This window comes from Macaca fascicularis, chromosome 20, assembly GCF_037993035.2.
Source record: "Macaca fascicularis isolate 582-1 chromosome 20, T2T-MFA8v1.1".
In the NCBI taxonomy this organism is placed as follows: Eukaryota; Metazoa; Chordata; class Mammalia; order Primates; family Cercopithecidae; genus Macaca; species Macaca fascicularis.
Genome location: NC_088394.1, coordinates 23891757 through 23915167, shown reverse-complemented (window position 1 = coordinate 23915167; position 23411 = coordinate 23891757). Strand labels below are relative to the sequence as shown.

The following is a 23411-nucleotide window of genomic DNA, read 5'->3' as shown; positions in this document are numbered from 1 at the left end:
GGCCGGGCTCGGTGGCTCATGCCTGTAATCCCAGCACTTTGGGAGACTGAGGTGGGCGGATCACCTGAGGTCAGGAGTTTGGGACCAGCCTGGCCAACACGGTGAAACCCCGTCTTTAATAAAAATACAAAAATTAGCTGGGTGTGGTGGTACATGCTTATAATCCCAGCTACTCAGGAGGCTGAGGCAGAATTGCTTGAACTGGGGAGGTGGAGGTTACAGTGAGCCGAGATGGAGCCAATGCACTCCAGCCTGGGAGAGAGAGCGAGACTCCCTCAACCCAGTTCCCCTCAATAGTCACATCTTGAAAAAACTATAATAGTACAATATCACAACCAGGAGATTGACAGTCATCTGTTTCACTGCATTCAGATGTCCCAGGTTTTACTTGTATCCGTGTGTGTGTGTGTGCACGTGAGAACGTGTGCATTTAGACATAAAGCAGGAAAACAAAGTGATAGCAAATTGTAATGTGCTATAAAAAAGTAAAGGTTTTAAAACATGCTGGGGCCCTATTAAATTAGACTGTCTGGGGTGGGGCCTGAGCTTTGGGATACTTACAAGTGATTTTAACAGGCCTGGGAAGCATGGCCTTAGCCTTGGAGCCCTGCCCTCATTCATTCTCTGGGGGTCTCACTATATTGCCCAGGCTGGTCTCTAACTCCTGGGCTCAAGCGATTCTCCTCTCTGCCTCCCAAAGTGCTGGATTACAGCCGAGGGCCACCGCGCCTGACCCAGTGGCCGCCTTTCACTGTCCCCCTTGCCCAGTCTGTCTCAGACACCCTGGGCTCCGGGCTGTTACCTGAATTGTCCTTTCCCCAAGCTGGGCTGCTGCTTCCCATCTCTCAGGTGTCTTCTTGGACACCACGTCCTCAAAAAGGAGTATTTTACTCCAATGCTCAGGCCATCTTTGGTGGGTTCTGAGCAGCGGTGACCAGGGATTGCCAGTGCGCTGCGGGGTCCCACTGACCCCATCCATCTCCCAGCCTCGTCTTCACAGCCGTTCTCTGTAGAGATGGGGGCAGTGGTTGAGGGGTGCTTTCCATAGAATACAGAGCCAAAGCCCTAAACAAGAGTCCCCCCACCCCCGAACCTCCCAAAGCCGGGGCTCAGCACTCCTGGGGGAGGGAGGGGTCTGTCGAGTACAGGAGAGGATTAGATAAGGCAGAATCACAAATGCATAGAACTCTCCCTCTACAGTCTCAGCGTCCCTGGGGCACATCTGACCCCATCAGGCAGGAAGTCTCCACATGGTGAAAGCACACCTTTAACCTCTCCTGAACCCTTTCTAACCTCTCTTCTCACCTTTGATGAGTAAATCTACCCAGAATGGAATACATTTTACTTCTTGTATAGCTCTCTTTTATATATGGACACTGATTTTCTGTATAAGGCAATGATACCCATTTCCCTTTGTAAAGAAATTGGAGAAGTTGATTAAACAATTTTTTTAAAATTTATTTTTGATCTGGGTGTCTCAGGTGGAACATGTTGCCCAGGTTGGTCTCAGATGCCTGGGCTCAAGCAATCCTCCTGCTTCAGCCTCAGGGACTACAGGCTCATGCCTTTATGCCCAGCAGAAGTTGATTTTATGACTATGAAATTGATAGAAACCCGGGCGGTTCAGGGATGCGGCAATATCAGAACAAAGTCTATGTACTGGGTTCAGGTCTGCAGATTAGGTCCTGGCATCACTTGGTTGGAACTGCAGACTGCAGTCCTGCTCTCCCCACAGGCTGGAGCGACCTGGGGTCAACTGTTAGCCAGTGGGACTCACTCTCTTGCCTCCTTGCCGGGGCTCAGCCAATGGCTCCCTGCCACCTGTGATCTGTCAACACAGCTCTGAGGAACCTCTTCAGTCCTGCTTCTTAGAGTGCAACGGGGTCCTGACTGCACCCTGCTGTGGGGTGGTTCACCTTCCGAAAGCACCAGACTTTTTGAAGAAAAGCAATTTAATGGCTATTTAAAGCAGTGTTTTTAGATGAAAAGATGTGGAGCAGAATGCAACATTCACATGCAGCTTAACCTAAAATTCCAAGCTTTAAACTCTGCCCCTGGATCCCTGGGGGGTCCACATGCTGTGTCCTCTAGCTTTGGGGATATGTTGGTGGACAACTTGAGACACTGTCCACCAGTGCAAATGGCGCTGTGGTTTTCTGTTCCTAGGGCCAGGCTGGAAAACTCTGAAAATAACAAATGCATAAAGCACTTGGCAGGGCCGGGCACGGTAGCTCACACCTATAATCCCGGCACTTTGGGAGGCCGAGGCAGACGGATCACTTGAGCCCAGGAGTGTGAGACCATCCTGGGTGACATGGTGACACCCCATCTCTACTAACAACAATAACAACAACAACAAAAACTTAGCTGGGCGTGGTTGCTCACACCTGTAATCTCAGCACATTGGGAGACTGAGGCGGGCGGATCACTTGAGTCCAGCAGTTCAAGACCAGCCTGGGCAACATGATGAAACCCCATCTCTAATAACAAAAAACAAAAACAAAAACAAAACCAATGAAAAAAACTTAGCTGGGCATGGTGGCTCACGCCTGTAATCCCAGCACTTTGGGAGGCCGAGGCAGGTGGATCACTTGAGCCCAGCAGCTCGAGACCAGTCTGGGCCACATGGTGAAATACTCTCTGACAACAACAACAACAACAACAAAATAGCTGGGCGTGGTGGTGCACGCCTGTAGTTCCAGCTACTTGGGAGGCTGAGGTAGATCACTTGAGCCTGGGAAGTTGAGGCTGCAGTGAGCTGAGATTGAGCCACTGTACTCCAACCTGGGCGACAGAGTGACACTGTCTTAAAGCAGAATAAAGCTTTTTTAAAAAGTGCCTGGCATGTAGAGAACCCTTAGCACACCAATGTCGTTACTCTCCCTTCCCTTGGACCGTGTAAATACCTATTCAGGTCAAGTTCCACCAGGGCTGAAGGCCTGGTCTCTGTCAACATCCATGTGGGTTCCAGTTCAGGCTCTTGTTCAGAGACACCCCTCTGCACATTTGGAGTCAAAGGATCAGCAGGAAAAGATCTGAACTTTGGAGAAGAGGGAAAACCAATTAAGTCCCAACGCATGGAAATGATGCCTTAGCCAAAAGTTAAGACGGCTTGCTCAGTGCAACCTCCATTTGTCATCCTCCCAACTTTTTGAGACTGGGTCTCAGTATATTGCCCAAGCTGGTCTCGAACTCCTGAGCTCAAGTGATCCTCCCACCTCAGCCTCCCGAAGTGCTAGGATGATGTGCATGAGACCACCATGCCTGGCCATCCCTCAGTCTTGATGCAAATACTCCTCCTTCATCTCAGTCCCTACCTTCATGCTGTTCAACCTGAATCTGATCCTCTGGGTCAAGGACCCCACTTTGACCTTAGCATCATTCCCCGGTTCATCCACCTGCACAAGCCAACACATGGCCCTACCACAGTCTCGTGTCCTCAGGTGTCAACAGGTGACAGCTCAGCTATTATTCCTTGCAATATTCAGCCACTATCATCGATCTGAGAAGGTGGATTACAAAGACTAGTGAGAGCCTATTCAGCATGTGGTGGCCTAGCACAGTTCCTTGAAATGACGGAAGGAGCTATTTAACTCTTGACTGGGGAAGGAAGTCCAGGGCAAGCTATCCTCCAGCCTTTGAGGGTGGAAAGCATAGCACTATGGAGAAGCTGAGGTTCATCAGAGCTGGGAACACACCCAGGGGAGCAGAACAAGGAGGGATATTTGAAAATGTATAAATGCCTGTGAGGCCAGGCGCAGCGGCTCACGCCTGTAATCCCAGTACTTTGGGAGGCTGAGATGGGCAGATCGCTTGAGCTTAGGAGTTGGAGACCAGCCTGAGCAACACGGTGAAACCCCATCTCTATTAAAAATACAAAACTTAGCCGGATTCGGTGGTAGGTGCCTGTAATCCCAGCTACTTGAAAGGCTGAGGGACGAGAATCCTTTGAGCCTGGGAGGCGGAGGTTACAGTGAGCCGAGATCCAAAGTGAAACCCTGTCGAAAGAAAAAAAAGAAAGAAAAAACACAGAAAGAAAAAGGAAGAAAGGAGAAAGAGAAAAGGAAGAAAGAAAAAACGCATTAAGTGCCTGTGTTAAAAAGTTTACCCCGACTCTTGGTGGCTCTGAGTGACTAGAAAGCCCCGAGTCAGGGGCCCAGCATGGTCAGCTGCAGGTCTGTGCCAGAAAAAGGGTAGCACCCAGGAACTGGCAGTCGGGATTAAGACCGAGAAGTAATGGTGGCTTAGGGAACAGAGCTGTATTTATTTAAGGACTAGGCAAAGATCCAAACCACTTTAAAAAATTTTAAATCAAACACTTTATTTCCACATAACAAGCGCAAAAAACTCCCAAACACTTTAACAATACAAGTAACGTAGTTATGAATTATATACTACTCAAAGCCCCAAGGTCAGAAGGTCAATCAGCTTAACGCTCCAAACATTTCCAGACATGGTTTTTCAAAGCTACCTTTGGTTTTTGGAAAAACCAGTATGGAAGTCAATATACATTGAACGCACTGAATAACATTTGCTTATAGTAAGGTGTCCGACAACATTAGCTTACACCTGGCAAGTTGGAGCATGATCTGAAGTCATACACTGAAATCCATACACAGGTTTCGCCCCCGAGCTCCTGCAGGGAGAAGCGAGGGCCGTGAAGGGGGAAGAAAAGGCCAGTCCGGGTGTGGCGTTTCTCGCTTTGTAACAGAGGTATGAGAGTTTAACACTAGTACACTGTCAAGTCATTAAGCTTCATGTTCCACATGGTTTCTTGCTGAGGCTTGAGATGGGCACAAATGGTGGGGAAGATGAAGTCACAGAAGAGTTTTGAGCAACAAGATCCCAAAGATGCTCAGAGAGGGTGGGAAGGAGCAAGCTACAGTTTCCCATTGTTCTCACATTATTTCAGGGTGAAATTGTGATGAGTTCAGATAAAATGTTCAAATATTTGCTTAAATTTTTAATCGGTTGCTCTATGAGAACCCTCATACATAGCAACTTTGAAACTTTCATTATAAAAAAGAGCCTACAAATAAATTCACAAAAAGGAGACAATTAATGTTGAGCAGCCAAAAAGTCATGGTTTATTATATCCGAAGAAATTTCATAATTCAAACACAACCAAACTGTACATTTTACAATCACATTCTATTTGTAAACAGTTAAAAGCCACTGACTTCTTTTGCATCTTAGGACACAAACAGTTAGAATCAAGGCAATGAAATGATGGCAAATTCTGTACTGTTAAAATTTTTACCCTTGTTTAGTCTCTCTTCTTTGACTAAGCAAGCATTATAATACCATTTGTGGGCAAAAAAAGGGGGGGAGGAAAGAAAGTTTAAAATGGTGTAACTCGTTAGTTTGCAACAACATTTAAAATTTTCTTTATACAACAAACAACTCTGTAAGCCCAATACCTTGGTTACAGTATGCATAGTTACTGATTTCGGCTTTAAGGTACAACAGTTAAACATTAACACAGTCACAAGAAAGCAGAAACATATGGAGCCACTTGATGGGATTACAAAAAATTATTACCTACTGATTATTAGCAAACCATCATCACTCACTAATAAAAAGACAGCATCTGAAAGCAGAATGTCAAACTCCAGCTTTAAGCGTTTTTTTGTTTTTTCTTTTTTCTTTTTTGGCAGAGAAAATTCTTTAACAGAGCAATATGTAGTATCAGTGCTAAAAGTTGGGGTTTTTGTTTTTTTCCTATAAGAAACTACAAGGAGTTTTTTTTTTGTTTTTTTTTGTTTTTTTTTTTAACTGGGGAACTGGTTTTCCTGAGAACCATGCTCTTTGATTTGGGACAGGAATAGAAAAACAAAAGAACATGGCCAAATGCTGCTCCTTTTTCCCAGAGATAGAAAGCATCTTTTAAATCATCCTCCATTTTTTTTTGTCTTTTACATTTTTTTTAAATGATGGAAGAGTAAACATTTTTTTCTCAAAAAACAAACAAAAAAATCTGTAAACAAGAAGGTTCAACGTGGGAACCTCCAAAACAAAATGGAAAGCCTATTCAAAGTGCAGGGCCCGTCCTGGGTGGCAGGTGGGCTGCAAGTCACAGCTGTGGCCACAGTTTTTCAAACTGCAGAGCGAAATTCTTTAGTTTTACAACATGAAAAAACTGGTGCAACACTTTCATTAATAATCCTAAGTCAGTCCTAACTTGATCTTTTAAACTCCACGATACCACAATAAGGTAGGCAACATCAAGGCATAGTAGAGAGCGCACGCCTCCTAAGAACACCCTTGAGTAAACATTGACACTGGGACAGCTGCCCCCATACTGCCGATGAGACGGAGAGAACATCATTCAGTGCAAAGGGAAAAGCTCATACGGTATCAGCCCAAAAAATGGTTTTGCAAGAGAGAAAAAAAGGGGAGGGGAGGAGGAATAGAAGAAGAAAAAAAAAAAGAATCCAAAGGCTAAACATGATGAATAGACACAAGCGAGCTCATTCTCTACGGTTTAGCATGTATGGCGCTATTTGGGAGTGTAAATAGAGTAGATACCTTTTCACATTATAATATTGGCCTGCATGATTCAAGTATTCAAACTGATATGTTTTGGGGAAAACAAAGTGGAAAATGTGCAGAGAATAGCTGTTCCCACAGGCGGCCCCTGGCTGCAGGCGGCGAGCCCCACTTAGTGCTCCTTTCCCTCGCGTCTGAGGTCCCGGTCGGTGAGTCTGCATCTACACTGTTACATGGACTCTCCACCCCCACCCAGGTGGTCAACAGAAAGAAAAGCGTTAATGGGAGATGGGCTGCTAATTCCTCGGGGGTCGCTGCTGCTTGGAGGACCCCACAGGCTTGTGGAATAATGCGGGGTCCCCCAGAGTGAAGTGCCGTGAAGGTCTCCACAGTTAGTTCCCGACAGCCCAGCACCATTCCAGTGATTGAGATCGGTCCGGCTGGAGAATGAGTGGGAACAGTCGAGGGAGCCCAGCCGGCTCTGGCTGGACCCGAGAGACTGCCAGCCGGGAGAAGGGGTCAGAGACTGGCTTTGTGCAAAGAAACGACTGATCTCCTCTTCACTGGCAAACTCAGCAAGAATAGTAGTGTTCCCCAGTACACACCTAGAGGAGAGAGGCACCGCGGACACATGAGGACAGCGCGCCAGGAGGGCTTCATTCACTCACAAGTGAGGGTGCAACTTGTCTCTGCTGGAAAAGCCACAGAAGGCGCAGAGGGAGAGACCACACCACATAACCTGAGTGCCCTCCCTTCACCCGAGCGTGTGCGCACAGCTCTTCAGGACCTGGTGCCTTGACCAGAGCGAACTTCCTCTGTCTCCCATGGGCAATGTAAAGGACTTTCTAGGGCCATTTGGCTACGTCCGATTCCCCGCTTAGGAGTGCTGACCTTGGAATCAGGGCACTACTGCAGCCCACAGGAGCCACCCACACAGGACCCCGTGCGCTGCCCCGGGCCAGGCTGTGCTCTCACACAACTCCTTTCCCTAGACTCTTCCAGCTGGGAGCCCAACAGCCAACTTACATGTGCAGAGACTTTTGTGCCTTCACTACCTCTTCTTTTGAACTGTAGCGGACCAGAGCATTTCCGTGAGGGAGGTTCAGGTGGAATGTGATCAGTGGGCCGTGCTGCATGCACAGAGTGCGCAGAGTTGAGCCATCGATCTAGGAAACAGTGTGGAAACCACCAGTGAGAGGCATCACCGCGGGCCCTCCAGGAGGCCGTTCCAGGCCGCACTGCTGCCCCTCCTCTCTTCCCTGAGGCTCTGTGCTCCTGGTACCACTCTTCATTGACACTCTGGTGTTGCTCTGACAGTGTGCAGAGCCACCTTCCCCACCTCCACTGCTCTCAGAGTCATACTGCTCCGGCCTCTAGACTCCTGGACACTCCCCAGACCCCCAATTCCTTACGAAGCACTGCCCCTGCTGTGTGGCTCCACATCTTCTCTCTTCCCTGCCCTGAGGACAGCATCCATCAAGGTTATGCTTCCTGGGGGAGGAGGGAGGTGGGAGCTCAACACCCAGCCTCCAGAGGAGGGGGCCGGCCAGGGGCTAAAAAAATGCTCTCAACTCGGGGACAGACCAGGGTTTCTCCACGTGCCAACAAGGACCACCTGCGTCAAATTCATCTGCAGGCCCTCATACAAATGCAGAGTCCCAGCTCCTAGCCCAGATCTACTGACTCAATCTCTGGACGAGGCCTGGGAATCTGTATTTTTGTTTGGTTCCCAGGCACATTACAGCGTGAACCACCAGATTCGACCACATCCTGCCTGAGGTCTACAGACCACTCCTCTGCCAGGCCTCACTACCACTTAGCAGCCCTTGTCTCACACCCAGACCTGAACCTCTATTCCTATGCTCCCTGGCGTAGCCACATAAACCAGTGTTATCTGATATACTTACCTGAGGTGTAAGGTTTTTTAGAACAAGCCAATTTGTTATTCTCCCTGAGCTGCTCTCACCCCAGCTGGAACCTAAACAAGGAAAAAAAGGACAAGTCAGTTTTCCAGGACTGAAAGAGTCCAACTATAGTTACTCAGCAGATCACTTGGCCTCTTGGCTTCCTTCACATCCTTGCACCTCTACACTGGAGGCTTTCTCCCTAGGCCCAGAATTCGAGTTCGCCCTAGCCATGGCGAGGCATTAACTCCCACGGCAGGGGGCTCTGCCTCTGGGGAGAGTGAGCTCAGAATGGCTCCCAGCTCGCCACACAGGAGGGCAGTGAGCCACAAAAGGCTGCATCTCTTTGAGATCTTCTCATTGACAGGAGCTAAAATCATCTCCAACGGTACCATCTGGGGAAGACTTCAGTAATGTCTGGTCACTCTGCATGTGTGTCCTTCAGGGCATGAAGCTTTAAGGGGATTCCAGAGCTTGCGATCGCACAGACGCTCCTTGTTTTCACCTGGGTTACCGCAAGGGCTCCCCATCTGGTCTCTACTCTGGATGAGTACAGCCCTCATCCCCGACCCCATCTACAACCCAAGGCACCTCACAAATGCTTCAGGTGCTGGGAAAGACCATTCCATGACACAGCTCAGGCCTATCCACCTCTCATGGAATCCTCCCCACGCCATGCAATCCTCTCCTCATTCCAACGGGAGCCTTTGTGCTTTCTCAGATGTCTGGGCCGTGGCAAAGGCTGCCCCTCGGATTGCTTGGCTTACTCCTACAGGTTTGCTGATTCCCCTCAACTGCACCAAGCCTCTCTGGGGTGGGCTCCTGGGCCACGTTCACTAGCACCCCTCGCTGTGTGCTGCCAGTCTCTTAGCTGGCATCCAGACAGATGTCTGTGGCCTACAAAGACCACTCACACCACACCAATTACGTTAACTTATATTCAGTAGCTTGGCATGTACTTTAGTGTTCTTTTCCTATAATTAACCCCCACCCAAAGGAAAAGCTGCAAGTTTTCCTACAGCCAGTCACCTGTCTAAAGATCAGAAATTACACATTTAATCAGAAATATCAACGAGGTTTTAGTACTCATTTTCAGCTTGAAGATGGGAACGTTTGGTACAGTTTGCAGGTAAGGTAGAGTGAAAGATAAGACTGTATTTACTGGGGAAACTGCTAGGCTCATCTGGGGCTGTGTGTGTGTATGTATGGTGTGAGGACGGCACAGGCAGGAAATGATGCCAGTACAAATCCAATGTTAGTCATTTATAGAATGAGGAGAGGCAGAGGAACCAGTATGCCGGGGCCTTCTGGCTTATGCCTGTTGGCTGCATATGATTAGTCAACAGTACCCTCTTTCACTCTCAGATGTTCCCGTTTAATAGAGGCCAAGCTACTCCCCTACTCTTCAAGGCCCAGATGACCTGTTCCCATGTTCTCAGACTTGCCCAACACTGGCTTCTGCTCCATGTTATGTGTTTTTTTTCTGCCACGAGCAGGAAGTTACTACACATTTTAAGATGTAGTCTTGAGGAACTTCTGAGACAATGGAGCTTCCCGATGCATTAACATTACTGCGGCCTGTTGTTTACCTTTGGGTGGATCATTTGTTTACTGAAGTTCTCATTCCCCCTGACGGAGGTGAGGCAATAGTTTACTGTTCAGGTCTCTGTTAAACTCGACTGTTGGCACTGTTAGCATTTCACAAATAAACCACAGAAAACCACCTTAGGTACTGCATCTTACCTGGGGTATATCTGGCGTCAGAATTTCCCCATCCTCCACCTACACGAAGGGGAGAATTATCCCACGTAGACAAGGGTGGCTTCTGACCAGTCAGTCCCGGAGGTGGACGGGACGGAGCAGTGATGTTTTTAGGTGGCAAAGGGACCTTCCACAGCTCATGAGCCAGAGAGGTGTTTGTAACTGAACCAGGAGACCATGTCAATTTGGAATCACTATTTCTGGCTACTCAAAGGGGGAAAAAAATGGAGAGGGGAGGAATAATGTTTAAGAAATGAGGAAATTTAAATAATGACATCCATTATCCCACAAAAAGCAAATCTAACAAACAAAAGAAACTATTAAAACCCCCAAATCAACTAAACTGCCTAAAAAGAAAATCCGCCCAAAGGAAACTGCTTTCCATCCCTCCAAACACTCAAGCCATTCATCTGTTATTAACAGCTGTAAAGATCTATGAAATTCTTAGGCCAGTGTCCAAAACTGTACTCGAACTGAAATGGAAAACAATCTGAATTGCTCTAAAATTGCAATTGTGAACTTCTTACTAACCATAATTGAGTCACTCAAGAAAGTCAGGTAGGCCATTTAACTGAATTTTAGAAATCTGTTGTTTACTCAAGGAAAAAAGGACTGTAAAAGAGCCCCAACTTGGGAGCTGCCAAAGATCTTCACAGGATGCCTGCCTCTCTGCGCTAAGCATTGGCTGCTGGGCATCTGGCATGCGCTGTCTGTGGTCCTGACACAGTCTACTGAGGACAGACTGGGTAAGTAATTTGCCTATGGGTCTAATGTAGAGCCAGGATTCAAAACTAAGCCTGTAGGGAAAAAAAAAAAAAAAAAAAGAAAAGAAAGAAAAAGGAAGGGAGGAAGAAAGGAAAGGAAGGAAAGAGAGAGACAGAGAAAGGAAGGAAGGAAGAAAGAAAAAGGCAGCAGGCCCAGATCCTGATGCATACTGCCTCGCAGCAATGGAGACATGAGTGGGTATGCAGGGACCAGGTATACAGTAAACTACATCAACTATCATGCTAAAAGCCTGAGGGGGACAGCAAGGAGTGGAACCATTCCTATCTTCCATCACTATCAACTCTTTTTCTTACTTCACTTACAAAGTGCGTGTGCATCAGGTCAGTGCTACTCAGGGTATGGCTGGAAGAACACCACAACACAGTTTCATACTAATCTGCTGCAGGATGAGTCCAGAAATTCAGAGTGCGCATGTATAGACAGACAGCAACCTGACATTCCTGTAGCTCTAAAGTGTGCCATTATTTTCCTAGCAATTCAGAATTCATGTTTACCGTATTTTACAAAAGTATCAGTCTATGAGGATGGGCAATTTTTTTTTTTTAAAGATCCTTCGCTGCAGATAGTCTGAGAACTAGTTTGGATTAAATTACATTTAATTACAGAGCTGCTGTGGCTCTGATATGAGTGAACGCTGTTAAGTAAAAACTGATTTTAGTAGATGACCGCTGGGTACAGTAAGTTTAAAAAGGAACAAGTGATGTTAAAAATAATTTCCCAGGCTCACAAACAGAATCTCCTAACTCCCTGAGAAGACTGGACAAAAGAAGAGGGCATTAAAACAACAGCCACGGCTCTGGCTGTGACCAACCCTCCCTTCCTGAGCGAAGGCGAGGCCCACCTGAAGTGCTTTGTGCTGTACTGCTGAGGGGAACGTTGTAGTTGGAGGCACGAATGGATGACCAGGCACTAGTTGAAGGCAGCGTGGTGTTCAAGGATGAGGATGACCCTGTGTCGGGGAAGAGTCCAATCAGCCACCAGAGCAAGGGACGTGGAGGTTAAGAAAAAGCAAAAGCTTCCAGAGAAATCGAAGCCTAACAGTATGCCACAAGAAAGGAAACAGGCCCACTCAGGGTAAGATGGTGCCCGAGACATCTTCCTTCTTGCCTTCAAAAGAGCATGCTGGGCAAGCTTGCCAACTGTCTCTGCCTTGGCTCAGCACAGGCATTTTCCCTCTGATTTTGTCCTCACTGGCTGTGAGGATGTGCTCTAGCAATGAGGTCCAGCCACCATGACAGCACTCGGCTCTGCTTCCCAGCACTGGGTCTAAAAGGAGGTTCGAGTCTTGGTGCTCCTAACTCGCCCCTGAGCTCCAGTGACTTCTTACTGGCTATCCTGCTCTCCAAGGCACCCCATCACAGACACTACCAGTGAACAGGCCCTTCAGTCTTCTCCATTACGCAATATATTCAGGCTCCCAAACCAGGTGTGCCTTCCCATTTTCAAAACCCCTTGACCATTACTAGTTGAACTCTAGACCCCGACCACCATCTGGATTACTACACCAGTTCCCTGACTAGTCTCCCAATCCAATCCACTCTGCTCACCACAGCCAGATTACCCCATCTTAAAGATTCTTCCACTCAAAGCCTTCAATGCTCTATTTCCTTTAACATCAAATCCAAACTCTCCTGACTTTCAGAGCCATCGGATTCTTCCATTAACTCCCACACCACGAGAAGTTATGCTTGGCTTAGTGTCCCCCACAGGGGGCAGAGCTGTCTGTGAAACTCAGCCACTTCACAATGCTGAGGACTCTTCTCCGCTGGTGCAGAGACACTTGTTACCTCTGTAAATTACACGTCTAATGCAACATGGTGGCTGCTTCACATTTGCTTTATAAACTGTGTAAAGGGATAGATGGTATTTTAAAAAGACAGGAAATATTTTTTAATATTTAAAAAATTCATTTCATTAACACTCTTCTGGTACAAAATCATGGATGAAACACATGTAAATGCCTTGAGGTGAAAAGTAACCCTGTGGCAGGTAATAGGATGGTTTTATTTGCTAACCAATTAAAAAGCACATCTGGACTGCAGGGATCCTTAAACTGGTCTTATTCTTACTCTCTGAAAGACAGCCTAATTTGCTCTTCCTGGTGAAAGTCCTTCAATATTCAGAGTATATAAGCGTATATAATAATAACGTCTGTTATAAGAAACACCTATTTTAAAAATAACTATCATCTTGTAACTCAGTATAAAGTTAGTAACAACCTTCATTTGTTGTTTTTTCATTCCGTTAATACAACTACTGGAAAGCAAAGGTTTGCTGGTCCTTTGTGTTAACTTATTAAATTAATATACATATCTGCCATACTAAGGGATGATAAAATCCTCACCATTTAAAAAGTAGCCAAATTAAAGAGCCACCTATGGGAACAGAGAGAATTCTGTCTGCCATTCTTCTTCTTCTTCTTCTTTCTTTTTTAAAGAGACAGGGTCCCACACTGTGTTGCCCAGGCTAGTCTCAAGCTCCTGGGCTCATGTGACCCTCCTGCCTCAGTCTCCCAGAGTAGCTGGGTACTACATGAGCCATTCTTAAACTGTGTTGTTAAGTGTCACTCAGAAATTGATTTGCACCTCCTACGTACCACTGTTCCTGTCCCTGAGGTGGTCAACTTCCCGCACAGTATTAATTGAAAGATTGTTTATGACACTGCCAGGAGTGACGTAAGGGTCAGTTTCAGGGTCAATGTTTGGATAACCTTTCCATGGCTCACCAGGACGAAATTCTGGAAATGGAAATTTAAAATTAGTTCAAAGCTTAATCATCATTTTAAAATCCATTAATAAATATCCAAAACCTTTATTCCTAAATCCTATGCAACTCTTGAATACTTTCCAATTTATACTAACACCCTTTATTCCTAAATCCTATGCAACTCTCAAATACTTTCCAATTTATACTAACACTCTTGTTTTTTTTTTTTTTTTTTTTTTTTTTTGAGACGGAGTCTCGCTCTGTCGCCCAGGCTGGAGTGCAGTGGCCGGATCTCAGCTCACTGCAAGCTCCGCCTCCCGGGTTTACGCCATTCTCCTGCCTCAGCCTCGTGAATAGCTGGGACTACAGGCGCCCACCACCTCGCCTGGCTAGTTTTTTGGTTTTTTTTTTTAGTAGAGACGGGGTTTCACCATGTTAGCCAGGATGGTCTCAATCTCCTGACCTCGTGATCCGCCCGTCTTGGCCTCCCAAAGTGCTGGGATTACAGGCTTGAGCCACCGCGCCCGGCCTATACTAACACTCTTAAGAGGATGGTTCAATTAGTATCATAGAAGCTATTCTTTACAAATAACTTGCAAGTTTTTAAAACTGAAATCATCTCTCTGCATGTGAATATACACACCCACACAGGTAATATATACACGTATATATGTGTGTGTGTAAAAAATCATATATATATGTATGCATGTCTGAGACAGAGTCTTGCTCTATCACCCAGGTTGGAGTGCAGTGGTGCAATCATAGCTCACTGCAGCTTTGAACTCCTGGATTCAAGTAATCTCCCACCTCAGCCTCCCAAAGTGCTGGGATTACAGGCATAAGCCACCGTGCTTGGCTGTGATTCATGTATTTTTTATTTATTTATTTTTTGGAGACAAAGTCTCACTCTGTCGCCCAAGCTGGAGTGCAGTGGCGTTATCCTGGCTCACTGCAAGCTCCACCTCCCAGGTTCACGCCATTCTCCTGCCTCAGCCTCCTGAGTAGCTGGGACTACAGGTGCACGCTGCTACGCCTGGCTAATTTTTTTTTTGTATTTTTTAGTAGAGATGGTGTTTCACCGTGTTAGCCAGGATGGTCTTGATCTACTGAGACCTCATGACCTGCCCGCCGCAGCCTCCCAAAGTGCTGGGATTACAGGCGTGAGCCACCGCACCCAGCCAGATTCATGTATTTTTAAACAGTAACATTTAAAAGTGCTTTAAGCTTTAAGACAAATCACAAAGCTACTGCAACTCAGGTAGGAGAAAGCAGGCCACAGAAGCACTTCTGGTAACTCCATGTATGAATGAAAATACTGCAAGTTACTCCCTGACACAATTTAAGAGAAGCAGTGAATTAAAGTTTTTGTTGCTGTTGTTTTTTTTGAGATGGAGTCTTGCTCAGTCGCCCAGGCTGGAGTGCAGTGGCACAATCTCAGCTCACTGCAAGCCCCGTCTCCCAGATTCACGCCATTCTCCTGCCTCAGCCTCCCGAGTAGCTGGAACTACAGGCGCCTGCCACCACGCCTGGCTAATTTTTTGTAGTTTTAGTAGAGACGGGGTTTCACCGTGTTAGCCAGGATGGTCTCGATCTCCTGACCTCGTGATCCTTGCCTCGGCCTCCCAAAGTGCTGGGATTACTGGTGTGAGCCACTGTGCCCGGCCTAAAGTTTTTAATGTAATTCTTCATGCTGGTCAATGGGACTCACTTCTACCTCTGCTGCTTGAGCATAAAGATATAGGTAACAGGCTGACACACTCACTTGCCCAAGACTTCATGCTTAACTTTTCCTCTATCACTTCTGCATTCCTTCTCGTCCACACATGTCAGTCTAAGCACGCCAATCTGGGCTACATCAGTATTAAGTCCAGATGTAACAAAACCTTAATGGAAACACAGTCTCATGAAAGAAAGTGTTAGAAAAAATTTTACCTGGTGGCCAATTAACACTGCTAGAGCCGTTAGGCGATTTGGCACGTGGCCAGCCATCTCCTATTGAACCTGGAGGACTGGCTGGTGAAGTACTGCTGTTCATAAAGTCATAGGGAACAAATGGAGACTCTTCCAGCCTGAAACCACTTGAAATAGCACCTAACAAGGGAAGAATAATAGAGAAATGTGAGCAGAATACACAAAGATTTACTTCTTATAGCTTCTCAAATGTAACACGAACACTTTCCATTAGATCTGTGGGCTCTAGGCTGTGTTCTCTAGAGTAACTCTTTTATATTGAGATTCTAACATCTCATTTGAAGAATGTCTGAAAATGACCATTGTGAATTTCAAGTTTACGAGGGGCATAAACATCATTAAGTGACCAGAATATGAGCACAAACTTATTTCCAAATCATTAAAACAGTTGTATGGTGGAGGGCTCTGATAATTCAGGGGTTCTTTTTAGGCAACAAAAATGTTTAAAAATGGATTGTGGTGATGGCTACACAACACCGTGAATATACTAAAAGCCACTGAATTATAAGTAAATTATATCTCAATAAACTGTTAAAAAAGAAAGAATGGGGCCAGGTGTGGTGGCTCACGCCTGTAATCCCAGCACTTTGGGAGGCCGAGGCGGGCGAATCAGGGGGTCAAGAGATTGAGACCACCCTGGCTAACATGATGAAACCCTGTCTCTACTAAAAATACAAAAATTAGTTGGGCGTGGTGGCAGGTGCCTGTAGTCCCAGCTACAGCTACTCGGGAGGCTGAGGCAGGAGAATCGCTTGAACCCGGGAGGCAGAGGTTGCAGTCAGCTGAGATCATGCCACTGCACTCTAGCCTGAGAACAGGGCAAGATTCCATCTCAAAAGAAAAAAAAAATAATGTCTTGTTTTCTAGCTTCGATCATTTCACGGGCGGAGGTACAACCCACTGACACTGGAAGGACTGAGTCTGGAAGGGAAAACCAGTCCTCCATTCATGTGGAGTTTGAGGTCGATGTAAATAGAACCTGGCTCGCAACTCCGGCCGGCCCCCACTATGAACATCCATAACACACAGCCGGGCTCTACATGCCACTCCAGCCCCCATTCTTTCCTCTGGCTTCAAGTCACGATGTGCCAGCATGCACATGGGTAACTCAGGGATGATGGAGCTGTTTCCCAACAGGGCCTCGCACCTCTCACTGGTGGGCACTGACCTATCCCTGACTCAGTGCGTCTCCACAGCTTCCATTTTCCCTTTGGCTCTGGCGTCCTCAATCTTGTCACTCTGATCTGTGTCAACTATGTATCTATTCTATAAGCGGAATTAAAGCCACTTGGGAGTGAAATGGGACATAAATGAAGTAATGGCTGTACAGGATACATGAGGCAAGCACAACTGCCACATTTCAAGTGATTAATTCTTATACCTGAGATGATAAACATAATTATGTATTTTTTTTTCTAGTAAGAACAATTTCTACTTACGAAAACTTCATTTAATCAAAGGCAAATAGATATAATGAGGCAGCAAGGGTGCAATTTTATTTCATTAATCAACACAAGGGGAACATCAGGAAAATGAAATGTAAAACCTATGTGATAGGTTCAGTTTAAGCAAACAGAACTAAATGTACAGTGGAGAAATGTATTTGTCTTGGAGGTAGGGCATCTGATGAGATAGTGATAAAGGCAGTAACGGCAATGATGGCTATGATCTGCTGACCACTGATGTGTCTAACCCTGTTCCAGCACCTAAGTGCCTGAGATGCATCGTCTCATTCATCCTTAAAACATCCCAAGAGGGCCACCATAAAAAAGAATGAAATCATGTCTTTTGCAGCAAAATGGATGGAGCTGGGAGCCATTACCCTACGTGAACTAAAGAGAAAATAAAATATTGTATGTTCTCACTTTTAAGTAGGAGCTAACCAATGGATACCCAAAGATGGAAATTATTAATAGACACTCGGGATTCCACAAGTGGGGAGGGTGGCAAGGGTTGAAAAACTACTTATCGGGTAAAATGTTCACTATTTGGGTAATGGGCTCACTGGAAGCCCCATCTCCACCAGCATGCAATATACCTGTGTAAAAACATGAACATGCACTCCCTGGATCTAAAATAAAACTAGGCCGGGCACGGTGGCTCACATCTGTAATCCCAGCACTTTGGGAGGCTGAGGCAGGGGGATCACTTGAGGTCAGGAGTTTGAGACCAGCTTGGGCAACATGGCAAAACCCCATCTCTAGTAAAAATACAAAAAACTAGCCAGGCGTGGTGGTGCACGCTTGTAATCCCAGATGCTTGGGAGGCTGAAGTGGAGGGGGATCACCTGAGTACGGGAGGTCAAGGCAGCAGTGACCTGAGACTGTGCCACTGCACTCTGGCCTCGGCAACTGGGGTGAGATCCTGTCTCAAAAAAAAAAAAAAAAAAAAGGCCCAAGAGGTACTATTAATTCCATTTGGCAGATGAGGGACCTGAAGTTCAGAAAGGTTAAGTTACTTGCCAAGTAGCTAATTACAATCATGTGTCAATTAACAGGGCTGCATTTGGAGAAACTAGGTGATTTCATTTTTGTGTGAACATCAGAGCGCCCTTACACAAACCTAGATGGTACAGCCCACTACACAGCAAAGCCCTGTGGCCTCGCCTACTGCTCCTAGGCTACATGTGTGTTAGAATAATTTCTACTTATGAAAACTTCATTTTCTACTTATGAAAACTTCCTAGTGTTAACACACTAGGCTACTGCTCCTAGTGTGTTACTGTACTGAGTAATGTAAGCAACCGTAACAGAAGGGTGTATCTAAACATAGCTAAACAGGAAAGGAACAATAAAAATATGGTATTACAAGCTCAATGGACCCACTGTTGGATACATGGCCCATTGCTTACTGTAACATTGCCATTAAGTGGTGCACGACTGAAATAGCAGAGTCAATTAGTAGCAGAGCTAAGTCTCAAACTTGGATTCATATTTATTTTGCCATTTCCCCATTGTCTCAACTCCCTGTTCTCACTCTTCAGGTCGGAAAAATTCCCAGCTGGGCCTGGTGGCTCACGCCTATAATCTCAGCACTTTGGCAGGCCAAGGCAGGCAGATCACCTGAGTTCAAGAGTTCGAGACCAGCCTGGCGAACATGGTAAACCCTGTCTCTACTAAAATTACAAAAATTAGCCGGATGTGGTGACACACACCTGTAATCCCAGCTATACTCAGGAGGCTGAGGCACGAGAACCACTTGAACCCCGGAGACGAGGGTTGCAGTGAGTAGAGACTGCATCACTGAACTCCAGCCTGGGTGACAGAGTGAGATTCTGTCCAAAAAAAAAAAAAAAAAAAAAATCCCAAAGTGATATTCCTCTGAATGGCAAACCAATTTAGAATCAAAGGTCTGTTTGGTTTACGGGCTAATGGTTCCTTCTATTACATGACAATTTTAATTTCTGAAAATCATTAGTCCAATGTGTACAATCTAGAAATCTGACCCTAAAGTTTAGTTAATAAACTTCCAAAGTATAATTCAACAGAAAAAAAAGGGAATGTCACAAAAATATCATTTAAATAGCAATCATAGATTTGAGGCTGCTTAAGCTAGAATCACCAAGCCCTGTCAATTCCACTTCCTCCACAGCTCCTGGATAATGACTATACTAGATCTGCTCCAATTCTCCACACTGCACCTAGAGGCATCATTCAAAAGTGCAAATCTGATCATGTCATCTCCTGGCTTAATTCTCTCCAACACACAAAAGACAATGTTCAAACTCTTCAACAGTTTCAATAGTTTACAATAGTCTTCAATAGTTTACAGTAGTCCAGCCTCGCCCCAGCTCTCATGGTTTCCCCTCCCTTCACCCCTGCCTGCTAACTTGTTTATCTTTCATATCTCAGCTTCAGAGATCACAAGCCTCCTAGAAGCCTTGCCCAACTGCCTCCAACCAAGGCTAAAATAAAAAATCTCCTTCTATACATGTCACCAAATTCATCTGGGTGCTGAGGTGAAGGGATTTTATAAACTTGCCTGGAAGTCACAGAATCTCAGGGCCATAGGGTATCTCAGACATCCAGTTTAACCCTTCTGTAATGCAGAATTTCCTAGTCAAATGGGCTTGCCTCCACTCCCCTTAACAAATCAGACTTTTCTTACTGTAGGTGTGCAGCGAAGGGTTAGTGTGGCAGACTGGACTGCACATTCCAAAGTGTGCCAGGACTGTCGCTTGTTCAGCTCCTGTGTTTCTCCAAGCTCATGGACTACTCTGCCAGTTAAGAGTGCCTCTGCATGCCTTACACCTAGGCCACTCTAATGATATGATTTACGGTGAACGCCTATTCTTTTCTGCCTGAGACTCGGGTCCATCCTGTATTTGTCTGACCTCTGAGGGGTCTGTCTGGAGGGGGCTGGAGACAGACTAGCTGATCAGTTATGCAAGTGTTTCAGGCTTACATTGCTGAATGAAAGAATGAGTTAAGTGAGTTATCAAGCTTTTCTGCTTTTAATTTCTGAAACTCTCTTCAGTGCACTCCCTCTCATGTCCACTGACCTTTCTCTCTCTTACCTAGACTACTTTAAGTCTTAACTGCCTCTAGGCACCCATCACTTTCATGTTTAAAATCATTCATGGCACGAAAGTTTTCCATGATTTGCACCACACCTACCATTCCATCTTCATCTACCTCCTTTCTGTCATTTTCACCTTCACCCCCAGATATGCCCAGATACAGAATTCACCTGGCAGTCCTCTTTGAACCCTGCATGTGCTATTCTCTCTTGGTTGCTCTTCCTGTTTGTTTGGTAAACTTACTCTTCTCAAGGTAAGTCTTTCTCACCTTTCCAGACCCACCACACCCGCAGTTATTCCTGACTCAATGCTCCTAAGGAACTTTGTATTATTAAACTATTATAAATATTAACTTTGATATTACCTATTGCATTGCACTAAAGCTGCTGATATACTTTCATTCACAATGAACAATTTCAGGGCAAGGATTTTTACATACATACATACATACATTCAACTATGAACATGTATGTACATATGTGTCTATGTATTCCAGGTGCTAACACAGCCTTGGAAAGCAGAAGAAATCGATTAATATTTGCTGGGTGAATGGATAATACTAAATAAGATGAAAATGGCATTTCTAAAAAAAAAATGTAATTGCTGAAAAGACAATACTGTTAAATCAATGACTTACACACAGCAATAAGATATATAAAGAAAATTTGTCCGTATGTAAGGAATTGATAGAAATAAAATTTATGGGCCAGGTGCAATAGTTCACGCCTGTAATTGCAGCACTTTGTGAGAGCAAGGCGGGTAGATCACCTGAGGTCAGAAGTTTGAGACCAGCTGGGCCAACACGATGAAACCCCGTCTCTACTAAAAACACAAAAATTAGCCAGGCTTGGTGGCTCAGGCCTGTAGTTCCAGTTACTCCAGAAGCTGAGGCAGGAGAACTGCTTGAATCCGGGAGCACAGGTTTCAGTGAGCTGAGATCACACCACTGCATTCCAGCCTGGGTGACGGAATGGGACTCTGATAGAAGTTTTAAATGTACTACTAAGATATATATCAAATTAAATCCAGTAAAAGTTAATAAGTGTAGTAATATAAGAATAAAATCACTTAGAAAAATGTAAAAAGCCAAAGGGAAAATAATTTTTAAAAATGCATCATCTGATCTCTCCTTTATAAAACAGAGTAGAGGTAAATTTTGCTTTTCATCTGAAAGTCTCTTATTTTAACTAAGACTTAATAATAACTTTCTTTAAATGAGGAAAAGTTCTAAGATAATTTGGCTTTGAAAACATATTTAAAATAAAGGCCTAAATCTAGTATTCTGCAGGTGTGCTTTTTGTTTTTTTGGGTAAGATGTAACAATCTTTTGTACCATGTTTGCTGGAGTTTTGATCCAAAGATGTGTTCACAGAAATGCTGTCCACTGTCGTCCATTTCCTTAGTCTTGACTGTGGCTCTTTAATACTGTTCATATCCATATTTACATTCAAGTTTGAGTTCAAGCCTGAAAAATTAAAAAACAAAACAAAACCTTAGAAAATACAGCACATTTTCTTTCTAGTAGCACAACTTTTATTTCCTAGAAAAACATGTAACTAATGTTTTCAAACCATATAACTGTTAATACTATAATTTAGTTATATGTAGAAAATATTTCTCCATAAAATTTTCATGATTTTAAAACTCCTTGGCAAAATAAGAGGGAGAAAAGTTTTAAGGAAGCCAGATGGGTAAGCTTACTTGGAATAAAATGTATCTGTTTAGCTATTTCCCAAGTGTACCATGCATGAAGATCTGTGGTCACTTTCAGTTGCTATCTTTTGCTTGCAAATTCTAAAGTAAAAACATCCTGCACTAGCAATTACACCTAAGTGGGGGACTGATATATCTTAAGGCACAATTTACTTGACCTTTGCTGATGAGGCCCCTCAGACTTGGATACTCTCTTGGAACAACAATGGAAATTTCAACCTTAGATACAGTGGTTAGAAAACTATTAAGCTAGTTTTTCTTAAAATAGTAATCTAGGGACTATTAATATTAGAATCACCTAAAATGCTTATTTAAAAATGAAGACTTTCCAGTGGGAGCCAGAATCTCTATTTCACAAATTCCCAGGAGGTTCTTATTCTAAAGTTCCAAATTAAATTGTTTTAAATTCTCTGGTCTGATGAGTCCATGTGATGTTAAGGTCTGTCAAACCTGAAAACTTTAATAATATGAATTCTCTAATACTATACCTACTTTTGCAGAGAGCAATTAAATTTGCTACTCTTGGACCCATCGATCAGATCAGGAGTTGACAATTTTTTTCTGCAGAGGTTTAGCCGGTATCTCAGGCTCTGTGGGCCACATGGTCCCGGTGTCTCCATGCAACTCTGCTGGTGCAGCACAAAAGCAGCCACAGACCCCATGTTAGAGAAAATGTGGCTGTGTCCAACAAAACCTTACAATAGCAGGCAGTGGGCCAAATTAGGCCAACAGGCCATAGCCTGTTGCTCAACTTAGATAACTGTATTGGTGTTTGCATGGGCTAAGCAGACTTTCTTAATCAAGAAGTATCCCTCACTGAAAAGCCGGCCAGGGCAGGAAATCCTATACTTAGAATTCACATGGCCCAATTTATATGTCAAGTGTATAGTCAAATAGGAAGAGCCAGTTCCCTTTACTGGTGAGACAGAAACTTCTCCCTGTACTTGGGTATCAATTCTTTTAGTACTAACTGTTGTCTCTGACATCACCTGGCCACCAATAAATGGCTTCTAGAGTATTCACCCACAGTAGTAACTGACAAGGGAACTGTTTTTGGAAATGCACAGAGATTACTAACAATCCTAAGGACTCAAAGTGCAATTTATGTCCCAGGTGAGATTCTGTGGTAATACCGGGATGAGCCAAACCAGTTCAGTCACAGAGTGAGGCAGCAGCAGGGGCAACAGCATGCCCCAGCCTCTGCCCACAGCCCAGAACACGCTAGTTAACTGATGGTCTTCAAATACTCTGGCTAACAACCAACAAAGCTGGTTTACAAGAAACCACTGTATGGGAAAAGAGAGAGAAAAATAGCAAAATGAACAGGGCATGATCAATCAAGGGTCAAAATATAATCAAGGGCACAAAAGAAAAAGAGACCGAGGAAAGAGAAAACATGTAAGCCCAAAATCTCCATCCAGTGAATAAAAGCCTGGAGGTAACATAGAAAAAAAGGAGTGGGTGGGGGTGGGGAGTTGCATGTATAAGAAAGGCAATCCCCTTTCTTACCTCCATTTTCTTATTTATATCAGTAATCATTTATACACAGACAACAGTTAAAA

General features: G+C 44.8%; 1 protein-coding gene across 50 annotated transcripts in view; it reads right to left on the bottom strand.

The window, feature by feature from the left end:
• Positions 1-4295: 4295 nt before the first annotated feature.
• The window catches only part of TNRC6A (trinucleotide repeat containing adaptor 6A), a 214554-nt gene continuing 195438 nt past the window's right edge, over positions 4296-23411 (bottom strand). For all 50 annotated transcript variants that reach the window (XM_015442279.4, XM_015442277.4, XM_045381779.2 and 47 more), the window contains 8 exons: positions 21470-21601; positions 15579-15737; positions 13537-13677; positions 11782-11889; positions 10137-10358; positions 8397-8467; positions 7516-7655; positions 4296-7094 (listed from right to left, as the gene is read on the bottom strand). In XM_015442279.4, coding sequence (XP_015297765.2) covers positions 6719-7094; positions 7516-7655; positions 8397-8467; positions 10137-10358; positions 11782-11889; positions 13537-13677; positions 15579-15737; positions 21470-21601 — 1349 coding nt within the window. In that variant the 3' untranslated portion in view covers positions 4296-6718. The remainder of the gene's footprint in view (positions 7095-7515; positions 7656-8396; positions 8468-10136; positions 10359-11781; positions 11890-13536; positions 13678-15578; positions 15738-21469; positions 21602-23411) is intronic.